General features: G+C 52.3%; 1 protein-coding gene across 1 annotated transcript in view; it reads left to right on the top strand.

The window, feature by feature from the left end:
* MYO9B (myosin IXB) overlaps positions 1-10,942 on the top strand; it is a 65,200-nt gene that overhangs the window by 40,630 nt on the left and 13,628 nt on the right. Inside the window, exons 13-23 of the mRNA XM_012728930.1 lie at positions 163-244; positions 1,187-1,276; positions 2,577-2,690; positions 4,014-4,053; positions 4,995-5,117; positions 5,899-5,979; positions 7,284-7,394; positions 8,385-8,507; positions 9,379-9,528; positions 9,611-9,777; positions 10,421-10,933. Of these exons, the coding sequence (XP_012584384.1) occupies positions 163-244; positions 1,187-1,276; positions 2,577-2,690; positions 4,014-4,053; positions 4,995-5,117; positions 5,899-5,979; positions 7,284-7,394; positions 8,385-8,507; positions 9,379-9,528; positions 9,611-9,777; positions 10,421-10,933 (1,594 nt within the window). The remainder of the gene's footprint in view (positions 1-162; positions 245-1,186; positions 1,277-2,576; positions 2,691-4,013; positions 4,054-4,994; positions 5,118-5,898; positions 5,980-7,283; positions 7,395-8,384; positions 8,508-9,378; positions 9,529-9,610; positions 9,778-10,420; positions 10,934-10,942) is intronic.

The raw sequence follows: 10,942 nt of genomic DNA, 5'->3' as shown, positions 1-10,942 counted from the left end.
TACAAAATGATGTAAAAATAAACTATTATATCATAAAAAAAGAAGAAGACAGGTTCAAGTAAGGATCACATTGTCGTGGAAAAGTGCAAACCAGCTGGAGGCAACCCCCTGAACCCCTGCAGCCCCCATCACACATCCCCAGTTCATCTGCTCTGTCTCCAGCAGGTCTGGGCAGCCCTGGCACCCGAAGTTACCCAGGCGAGCTACAGAGAGCCGCCAGTACGCCATCAGAGAAACTGTACCGGTAAGCGAGCCCTTGATCGGTCCCAGCCAAAGCCAGCAGGCAAGAACGTGCTTAAAACTGCACAGGAGCCCAGGTTGGGTTTGACCTGACAAAGGCACTCAGCAGCCACTTGAACCATAAAATCCCAAACGCAGTGGAATCTGGTTGCCTCTTTTTTGCTACCAGAAAGGCAGGTCCCTGTGCCTCGTCATCTGTGTTAGGAAGATGCGGGGTCACTCATTTTACAAAGGATCCTTTTCATGGCTGAATTGGCCATTCGTGGGTGTGGCCACTGGTTTCCCAGAGGGGAAGGCTTGATTTCCGGGTGTCCGAAATCAGATCTGCTAAGTTACTCCGTCAGAAACACAAGCACACAACTAGTGCGCACGCGGTGCCATGGACCATCCAGGGGTCGCCTAGACGACCCAGGGCCTCCACATACCCGAGCGTGTGCTCAGTGTACACGCGAGCAGTAACGCGCTACCCAGTGGTGTAGAGAAGGCACTCTTGGAGAAGGGGTGCTCTGGCTATAGCAGAGGGGCCAGCTGAGCCAGACCAGACAGGCCTGACTTCCTTCTTGAGTCACAAATCCCCCAGGAGAGTCACTAAACTTCCAACTGTGAAAACGTGTTTTTTTTTTTGAGCCCTTTATAATAAAAATGTTTTGAAGAGACTCAAAGTGTGGAGGTAGAGCTAGCACCTAGGTAAGTGACCCAGTGTCATTTGTCTGCCAGGTTCCTGTCTCCTTTTTCTTCTTTTAAAAAGGTTTTTTAATTTGCTTTTTCACTCAAAAGGGGGCAAGAGAAAAAAGCGTGTCTCCTTTCTGCCTGTAGGTTTTTACTTCCCAAGGTTGAAAGTGGCCCCCAAACCAAGACAGCCTCCTTACAGCCTGACCCCCAGGCTATGGGTCCCCCTCCCCCCACCCCGGGAACACATTTAGTTTATACAGATTCTCCCTTGCAGCTGCTCAATGCTAGATTTCTCATTTGACGGCTCTGAGGAGTTCGATATTAACGCTTTTGAGGACATCATTGCTTTCTATGAAAGCAAGAAGTAAGTAGAAGCAAGGGCCTCGAACCCAAGACCAGGGAGGCACGCAGAGAGAAGCTGCCATCCCCAGGCGCTCAGCTTGGCGTCTGGGGCCAAGAGAAGGGGATCTCAAGCCAGGGGGACCCCCAGGCCTGCGAGAGTGCCAAGCTGCTCTCCGCATTTGGCCAGGTCAGGGGGTGTGGGCTGGAGCCTAGCGTTGTTCTCAGCTCCACCTGCTGCCCTGAGTTCTGGGGGTGTGGAGGTGAAGCGTGACCCCCTGTTGTCCTTGCTCTGTGCCTCCCTGGAGGGCGAGGAAGTGGAGGTAAGTGCAGCGTTGGGGCTGGGCACGGTGCATGGAACAGAGGTGAGGGACTGCCAGTCGAGGTCTCCCCAGGCCAACTGCCCAGAGCTTAAACATGTATGTGAGATAACAAGAAAGAGAAGGTAGAAACAAACACAACGCCCCAGAACCTCCGTCTCGCTCTGCTGTCGTTGCTCCACGATACTCTGTCAGAGACTTTTCAGTTTTTGATTTTCATCTCTGAGCTATTCTCCTTAGGGTAGGAAAGTTTGGGCCTAAATCAAATGCGCAGGTCTGAATCCACAGCATTCAACAAAATGAAGCTATTACAAATGGATTCTTTGGGGTAAGCAGCAAGGCTTTCTCATTCGGCCTGAGGACTACCCTGTGCCCCTAAGGAGCTGAGCCACATTCCTGGGCTCTGCCCACCAGAGGCCAGGAGCAAACCACCCCCCTCAGATGCTGTGAGTAAAAATGTCTCCAGACATCCCCAAGCGTCCCCTGGTGGGGGGAGACATCATCGCTGCCATTTGAGAACTCTATAAATTCCATTTCATTCCTCCCTTGGCCCTTTTTGAAGCTGACACGGAGGTTGACATGTGACCACGCATCATTCAGAGAAATCAATCTGCTGCCTCCCACAGCAGCCTCCTGGCCTCTCTCCAGTCATCTTTTGATACTTTTTACAGACCCCAAAGGCTCTTCCATAAAAGGGCTTTTTCAGTGATCTGAGCTGCCATGCTGTAAATCCATTTCACCCAGAGTGGCCTTCCCCCAAGTCCCTAGTAGGAGGCAGGCTCTCCTCCTTGGGGTGGGCTGCCAGATACTAAAGGCCAGACTCACCATCTCAAGTTGCAGGAAGGAAAAGCAGCACCAAATAGGGTCCTCCAGCTACATGTTTGGGCACCAGTGGCCTGGGGACAGTCCTGACCATGCCGGGAACCCCTAGGTGGTGGGCCGCTGCTCTAACTCCGTCTTCTCTCTGTCACTGCACCCCGTCCACCCCTCTCCCGCCCCACTCAGCGATTTGCATGATCAAATCATCAGGAGCATCAAAGGATTGCCCTGGCAGGGCGAGGATCCCCGTAGGCTGCTCCAGTCCCTCAGTCGACTCCAGAAACCCCGCACCTTCATCCTGTGAGTCCCCACGCTGCCCAGACTGCGGGCACCTTTTCCCCACAAGTGCAACGGCCGCCTCCCCTGCTACAGGGACCCTGGCCCACGGGTTTCCCATAACACTGAACCAGCCACTACCAATGCCGCACTGCTGCGCCATGGCCCAGATCCCTGCCAACCTCCCAACGCCCAGCACAGCTTAGCAGGAATGCACCTCCCACAAAGCATCTAATTTTCTGTGCATCCCCTCACCCACCCACTGTGCAAACCAATGCTTGCTTCCCTGCCTGCCTCCAGAGCTCTGCCACTGTCAGCTAATAAGGAAGCCATGGGAAGCAGAGCTTATAATTTCATGATTTTGCAAACTTTCACGTGACCGGTGACGGTGTGGCCAGTAGAAAGGGTTCCAGAAGCCACAGCCTGAGCTGGAAGCTGGAGGTCCCCTCTCCAACCCCCCACATGACTGAGCGCTTTGAACATTTGGCCTTCATTCAGCAAGCAAGGGGGTTGGTTTTCGGACATGCAGCGGAGGGCAGGCCGCTGCCTCAGCCATGCAGGGCTCCAGCCAGCTGAGAGCAAAGCTTGTATCTAAAGCCACATCTGTTTCTGCTGGGCTTTATGCCACCCTGTGGGAATTCAGATGCAACCTGACACACATGGAGAGCTTCGTGCCCAGCTTCTGTACATCTGAAGGGGGTGCAGGGCAAGCACTGTTTCCACAGCCAGCCCTTAAATGATCCAAGCTGCAAATTTTTCTTTTTTTTTAACCTTTGTCTACAGGATTCCCTGAAGCATCTGGTACTTGTGAGAGCCAACCCCCTTGGCCAAAAGCTCTCTTTTCTTGTTCACCAGTGCCAGTCTCAAAGGTGCTCCCAGCAACTTTCATTTGCCCATCAGGGCATTCACAAGGTGCTCCATGGTGTTTTCCAAAGTGTAGTTAACAGAACGTGGACACCTGATAGGTGCTGGAACCACAGTCTCTTTTTTTAAATACCTTAAGTCCCTTGGAACCAGTCCTGCGTATCTGCACGCTCCGCCCTGTAGATCATCTGCCAGATTTCCTCCTATTCCCGGGACACCCAAGGACCCAGACACTCCCCCTCCTCGGGCACAGCCACTAGCCCAGAGCAGTGGGTGTGCACGGACGTAGCAGAAGCAGCCCGAGCCCGCACGGAGGAAGCAGCCTGCCGGGTCCTTGGAGAGGCAGCAGCGGCCTCGTTGTACTTGTGCTTTCTAACTCTGCACTCTCGCTCAGTCTAACCTGCAGGTGTAGCTTGCTGAACTAACCCAGACACTCACACCATGTTCCTTATGTTCACAAAACCATTTTTAATATTTTGACAGGAAAAGTAGAGGTATCAAACAAAAGCAGATCATTCCAAAGGTAAACATGCGCGGCACCGTCCAGAGTTTCCTTGCCTCCACCTGCTAGAGAGCACCTTGCTACAGTAGTTTCTGGAAAATGGGATGGAGGTTACTGTTAATTTCTCAGAGTTCCTCCTCTGTCCTCTCTGAAAAATGTTTCTTGTCATTGATTTGTAGCTAACACTGGGTCTCCTAGAAGCAGGGCCTGTGAAGGGGATAACAGTGCAAGTGGTATTTTGGGAGGAGACCCCAAGAGCTAAGGCTGGGCGGGAGTTGGGGGGTACAGTTGGGAGGGTTCTGAGCAGGTAGGCCCAGCCTGACCCCCAGGGAGCCTGGGGGCAGGAGCAGCACCACAGATCTTGTCCTGCCCACATTGAGGTTCCTAGCCATGGCCACCTCCAGGGCCCTGAGACAGGACACAGCACCTCCTCCCAGGCATGGTGATAGGCTCATGCAGGGGGCACCTGCGTTGCTGACAGCCAAGGTCCCTGCCACCAGCCTTGTTTGAGTGCACCCAGATCCTCTGTCTAGTCTCCAAGCAAAGCATCCAAATGAATTGTGAAGTTTGCAGAATAACAAGAACAACTTCTCAGTCTGTTTGGTAGACTGGACAGGACTTGTTCCTAATTTCAGCAAGTAGTAAGGGCTGGGGCCTATGAGAGGACGCGCTGGGTAGGCCCTTATGGGAAGACAGCACTCCAGAGCTTTTGGTGCCCACACACCTGGACTGCCAACGAGGCTGTAATCAGGCCTTCTGGAGCTGGCGTGATCTGAGGATGCAAACCAGGGTTGCCCTGGCTACCTGCCAGGCCTGCCTGGCTCTGCCCTCTGGCAACACTATCCCAAGACCAACCCTAAGAACTCCCAAGGGTATAGTTCTGGCTCTGGGGGCATCTACAATGCTTCCCAATACCCACCACGGCTTCAAGAGGGCAGACCAGACTCATGTATCCATCCTAGAACCTGCTGGATTCCAAGTCCCTGAAGCTGATTATCAGCATGACCCTGCATGACCGTACCACCAAGTCCCTGCTGCACCTGCACAAGAAGAAGAAGCCACCCAGCATCAGTGCCCAGTTCCAGGTAGGTGGCCAGAGAGGCAGAGGATGGAACCATACTTAGCCCATCAGCTTACTCGGTTTAACTAAAACAAACCCCAATGGAGGTATTGTTATCCCAAGTCTCCAAGCCCAGCACTAGACATTTGAGACTGGTACAGGCCCTCCTGTGCATTGTGGGATGTTGAGCAGCATTCCCAACTTCTACGCACTGTCACTGGGGGTGACATAGCACCCCCAGTCATGACAATCAAAATGGCTCCAGCAGCTGTCGAATTACCCCTGGCTGAGACAAGTGAGTTAATCCTGGGTTAATGTTAGTTAACAGGACCACTAAGCTGTGTCCCTGGGTCATATTTCTCCTTTTTTCCTGGCTGCCAAGAAGCTCAGGGACACATTTTTTAAGAGGGCCTAATGGCTGCTAACTCACTTTTTCACTTTTATCTTTTTTTTCTTCTTCAGTCTTTTTCATGATTAACTCGTATGGAAGCACCAACAAATCCTTTTTTGAAATAGCAAGCCTTGACCAATCAATCACTTATCTCCATGGTCCTTTCTGAGGCTGATATGGTGCCACCCCTTTCCCCCCACCTTCCTCTTGAGCTGAACAAATGCTAACTCTCAGCCAAAGAACACTGCCTGGAAGGCTCCCTGGGCAGCAGGGTCTTAAGTTAGAGTATCCAACTGCTTTGTCCTCTGTCCCACATCAGCACAGATACCCCTGCTGACATTGGTGGGTGACTCAGGCCCTCGCCTCAAATAGTGACCTTCCCCTGGGTCTGTCCCCCTCTTTCTCTGTCTCCCAGACATCCCTCAGTAAGCTCCTGGAGGCCCTGGGGAAGGCAGAACCCTTCTTCATCCGCTGCATCCGCTCCAATGCTGAGAAGGTAAGTGTCTCCCAGGTCAGAGGGACGTGGCTCAGCAGAGGGTATGTTCGTGTGCCTGTGCCGCTCAGAAGAGACCAGAAAAGACAGAAGGATCTGAGTGTTCGTGCAAGTTCTGGAACTGCAAGCGGTGTGCTACGGCTGGCCAGAGGTGGGGAGGGCAGAAGCAGGCCGTGAGTGCAGCCAGGAGCGAGGACATCACAGGAATGTACGGGGCCTCTGAGGGAGGTTTGCTCAAGGAGGAGTGCTCTTCAGCATGTCATACAAATGACCCATGCAGAGAATTTACCAGAAGGGAGGAGCTAAAGTCCTACAGCTTGAGCAGAGTTGTTACTTCTCTGAAAGTTTCTGGAAAAACTGGCAAAACACCAGCAGGGGCCCTGGAGCCACCACCAGGCTTACTTCACCCCAGAGGTTCACTGGCCACATGACCCCCTCAGGATCAGAGGTTGCAAGGGGTGGCCTTGGGATCTGGGCAGTGACCTCCTGGTGACTCCATTCACCTACACACCCCTTCCTCCTTATTCTTCCCTTGTCCCTGCCTCTCCCATCTTCCTGGGACAACATGGCTCTTCCCTGTCCCCTCTTTGGGTTATTCCCTTCCCTCCCCCCACTCCAAACACCACCCACCAGTACGGAGTCCAGGCCCTTGAGCTCTAGGCTCAAGCCCACTGAGGCAGCCTCCCTTTTAGCTCCTCTAACAAGAGTCATCTATCTCCCTGCATCCCTGTCAGCCCCGTACTTCCCTCTCCTTACGGCCTTCACCCAGCTGCTCCCTGCCCTCTGACCCCTGCCTATTCCCTCTCCCACCCTTAGGACATTGCCCAGGATCCCTTTTCCTTTGATATTTCCATGGGGACCCAGGCAGCACCCGATAGACCATGACCCCTCAGCTGGCTCCTCAGTACTTACAGCAAGCCTGGCACAGAATGTGAATTTGGCACAGGTGTGGGTTGGGACCCTTAGGAAATAATTCCTTGAAACAAATTATCTTAAGTTAGGGGGTAAGAGAGAGCATCTATTTACCAGACTCCAGGAATAGAGTGATCAGATGCCAAGTTTTCTAGAAAAGTCCAACACTTTGAGTATTGCAATTAGTGACCCTGTCTCTAGTCTAAAACCCGTGTCTGGAGCAAGGACAGACAGACCCTACAGATGCCTCATGGCAGCCATCATAGGGATGTCCCCATACCAGCTGAGTCCAATGTGTACGCCCTGGTGAGGTCTGTGTCCAAAATCCTGAGGAGCCTTGATCCCTGGCTCCCAACACTTGACCGTCTGCCCTGATTGCTCGCATCCCGTTTCAGAAAGAACTGCACTTTGATGAGGAGCTGGTGCTACAACAGCTGCGCTACACAGGCATGCTGGAAACTGTGCGCATCCGCAGGTCGGGCTATAGCGCCAAGTACACATTCCAGGTAAGCTGCGCACACCTGGCTTCCCATGGCTCGCCTTCTTGAGAAAGCACCTCTCTGGAACACCCGCTCAGCAGGTTACTTTATACCAGGGCTTCGCAGCCCAAGCACCATTGGCATCTGTGCTAGATCACTCTGATGCTGGGGGAAGAGTGGCAGCGAGCCCCAGAAGAGGTAGCTGGCCCCAGATCAAGCTAACAGCTACAGAGCTGTTAGACTAAGCTAGGAAGAGAGAGAAATGCATGTAACCCCCCTTTTGGGGGCATCTTCTAAAATGGACGTTTATTTTTTTTTAATATTTGATTTTGGTTTTGCATAGAACTGGAGTGTAGGCCAAAGGTGATGAGAGGGTTCACTAGAGACAGTGGGGAGCAGAACAGGCAGGTTTACTGAATTACACTACTAAGGGGGTCAGCGGGCGAGATTCCTGTGCCATATATGGGTTAACTCCCTGGCCAGGGATTGAACTCGGGCTGAAGAGGTGATGGTGCTGAGTCTAACCCCTAGATCAACAGGGAGGCCCTATAGTGAGCACTTTTATACCCACCTCTTCTGTCCTGCTAACTGGCAGCAAGGGAGTTCTGTTCTGTCTTCCCAGTAGGAAAACGGATAAAGCAGATGTTTCAAAACCAGTTGCATAAAAATATTTGGCTTCTCAGTGCACTTAAAAGTTCTATTTACACAATGTGGTTGTCCAGTAAGTGTTATTAGCATTGTGTCTAAAAATTAATGTGCCCACCTTGTTGCTAAAAAGTGCTAATTATCATCTGAGCCTTCAGCAAGTGATGTTTTTGCTAAGGATCTTGTGAAAAACACAAACACAATATAGCAAGGTATGCCTGTATCATCCACTTTGTATGCCTTTATCAGCCACATCAAGCCAAGTTTGGCTTTGAAGACTTAGTTTCACCAAGAGCATTGCTGAAGCCCGCTTTCCTTGTCTGCAGTAGAAAACACTCAACAAGTTTTCCTTTCTTGGCCAAAATTACCCAGGATTTCACAGAGCAGTTCCAGGTGCTTCTGCCCAAGAACACACAGCCCTGCAGGGAGGTCATCTCAGCCCTGTTGGAGAAGATGGACATAGACAAAAGGAGCTACCAGATCGGGAAAACCAAGGTCAGTGCTTCTCTACCCCCCAGGGTGGCTGCAAACTGGCACACCACTCCCTTCTATGAGCCATTCAGTGAAAAGTACTGGGCTTTGTTGAGAAAGTATGTTCCTTGGGCCACACATATTATTGTCCGTCAGAGACGAAAGCCATCACCTCCTTGTCAGGGCTTCCCCAAGGGCCATCAACTGATAAAGGATGAACACACATGGTAGACTATCCCTCCCCCATAAAGGAGTGAAACACTGATGCACATTACAACATGGATAAACTGAAAACATGTTTCTGAGTGAGAGATCAGACACAAAAGGCCGCACCGTGTGTGGTCCATGGATATGAAATATCCAAAACAGGCTTATCCACTGACAGAAGGCAGATGAGTGATTGTCAGGGAGCTGGGGGAAGACAGTAAGCAGTAACTGCTCATGGAAACAGGGCTCCTTTTGGAGCAATAGAATATTCTAGAGCTAGATAGAGGTGTTGTCTACAAAGTTACTAAAATGTTTTACTTCAAATGATTAAGTTCATGTTATGTGAATTGCATTTCAGTAGTTGTGTGCCTCTGAACAATGTTTTGGTCAACAACAGACCATAGACACAAAGGTGGTCCCAGTAGGCTATACCATAAGCCTAGGTGTGTAGTAGGCTGGACCGTCTAGGTTTGCGTAACGACATTGATGTTCCCACAGCAAATGTCATTACTTACCGATACATCTCTCAGGACTTAGCCCCATTGCTGAGCAATGCATGACTGTATGTTTTTAAAAACAAACGCTGCTGAGGTCAGCTGGTCTCACCCACTCCCCAGCAGGTTGTGCTAGCCTCCCTGAAACAGGGGTTCTGGGTGCCTTGCTGATCCCTCCCATGCCCACACCCCAGGTTTTCCTGAAGGAAACAGAGCGGCAGGCCCTGCAGGAGACGCTGCACCGGGAGGTGGTGCGGAAGATCCTGCTCCTGCAGAGCTGGTTCCGGATGGCGTTAGAGCGCAGGCACTTCTTGCAGATGAGGCGGGCCGCAGTCACCATCCAGGTACCAGCCTACCCAAGGACTGAGCCAGGGGTAAGGGTGGCTGGGGTAGCACCCCAGCCTCTTAACACCGACTCTTCCTCAGGCCTGCTGGCGGTCCTACCGGGTCCGACAGGCACTGGAAAGAACACAGGCAGCTGTATATATCCAGGCTGCGTGGCGTGGGTACCGGCAGCGGGTGGCTTATCAACACCAGAGACGGAGCATCATCCTTCTACAGAGCCTGTGCCGGGGGCACCTGCAGCGCAAGAGGTGAGCAGAGAAGGGCCTACCACCCAGAATGTTCTAGAAGACAGTGTGTTCATTCACCCAGCAGCTGCCTGAGATACCACTGTACCTGCAGAGCTATCAGGATACTATGCTGGAAGTTGGGGTGGGGAGAGGGCGCACTTTTAGGAACCCCGCTGTCTGGGTACATGGACCCCCAGAGAGACACATTTTTGGGGCTTGTGGGCATCACCAGGACCCTCCCCCCACAACTGCCCACGCAGACTGATAATGTAGCGATGAGGAGCCCAGGACCCAGGGACCAGCCTGCAGGTGACTTCCCTCCCCACCCATACTCACATGTGGATCATGGGTATTTTTCAGGCCCATGACCCCCATGGGACATAAGCCACCCATAGTCAAAAACCTTCAAGAGAACATTCTGAGGGGAGAATTCTGCAGACCTCAAAGGAATTCAGGGGTCTTTAACAGATCCCACCCACAACAATCCCAACCAAGATGCCTCTGAACCAGCCAGCCCAGCCATGACCACAGGGACCCACCCCTAAGTCCCCCTTTGTTGACTGAGGGATTCCACTTTTCTGCTTCTTCAGAGGCCCCAATGGCCTGGTGGATTTGGGGCCAGTATACATGTTTGTTTCTGAACCAGAATCCTTTTTACCCGCAGCTTTAGCCAGATGGTCATGGAGAAACAGAGGGCCGAAGAGGAGAGGGAAACCCAGGAAACCCAGCAAGCCTCAAGGGAAGAGGCCGCAGAGGCAGGACCAGGCCCAGAGCCTCCAGAGGACAGTGAGCACACAGCGTTGTCGTCTGAGGCATGGCCAAGTGACAGGCCCCCTGCCCAGAGTTCCCAACAGGAGACGGAGGTCTCAAACCCTGAGAAGACCCTCCCACCCCTCAAAACTACAGCTGAAAGTCAGGAGAAAGCACCAAGCAGCCGGGAGAAGCGGGAGTCCCGGCGGCAGAGAGGGCTGGAACATGTGAAGTTCCAGAACAAACACATCCAGTCATGCAAGGAGGAGAATGCCCCTAGAGAACCTTCTGAAGGTTCCGAAACAGACATCCTGGAGCCAGAGGAGAGCCTCCCAGAAGACAGGACGGATATTAGAGAAGATGAAAGTGCTTTAGATGGAGGAGTCGAGACAGAAAAGTCTTCTGTAGAGCAGCCCTCAGAGCTGCCGCAGGCTCC

This window comes from Condylura cristata, unplaced genomic scaffold (assembly GCF_000260355.1).
Source record: "Condylura cristata isolate star-nosed mole 26May11 unplaced genomic scaffold, ConCri1.0 scaffold00024, whole genome shotgun sequence".
NCBI classification, from domain to species: domain Eukaryota; kingdom Metazoa; phylum Chordata; class Mammalia; order Eulipotyphla; family Talpidae; genus Condylura; species Condylura cristata.
This window is presented reverse-complemented; position numbering and strand designations above follow the sequence as displayed.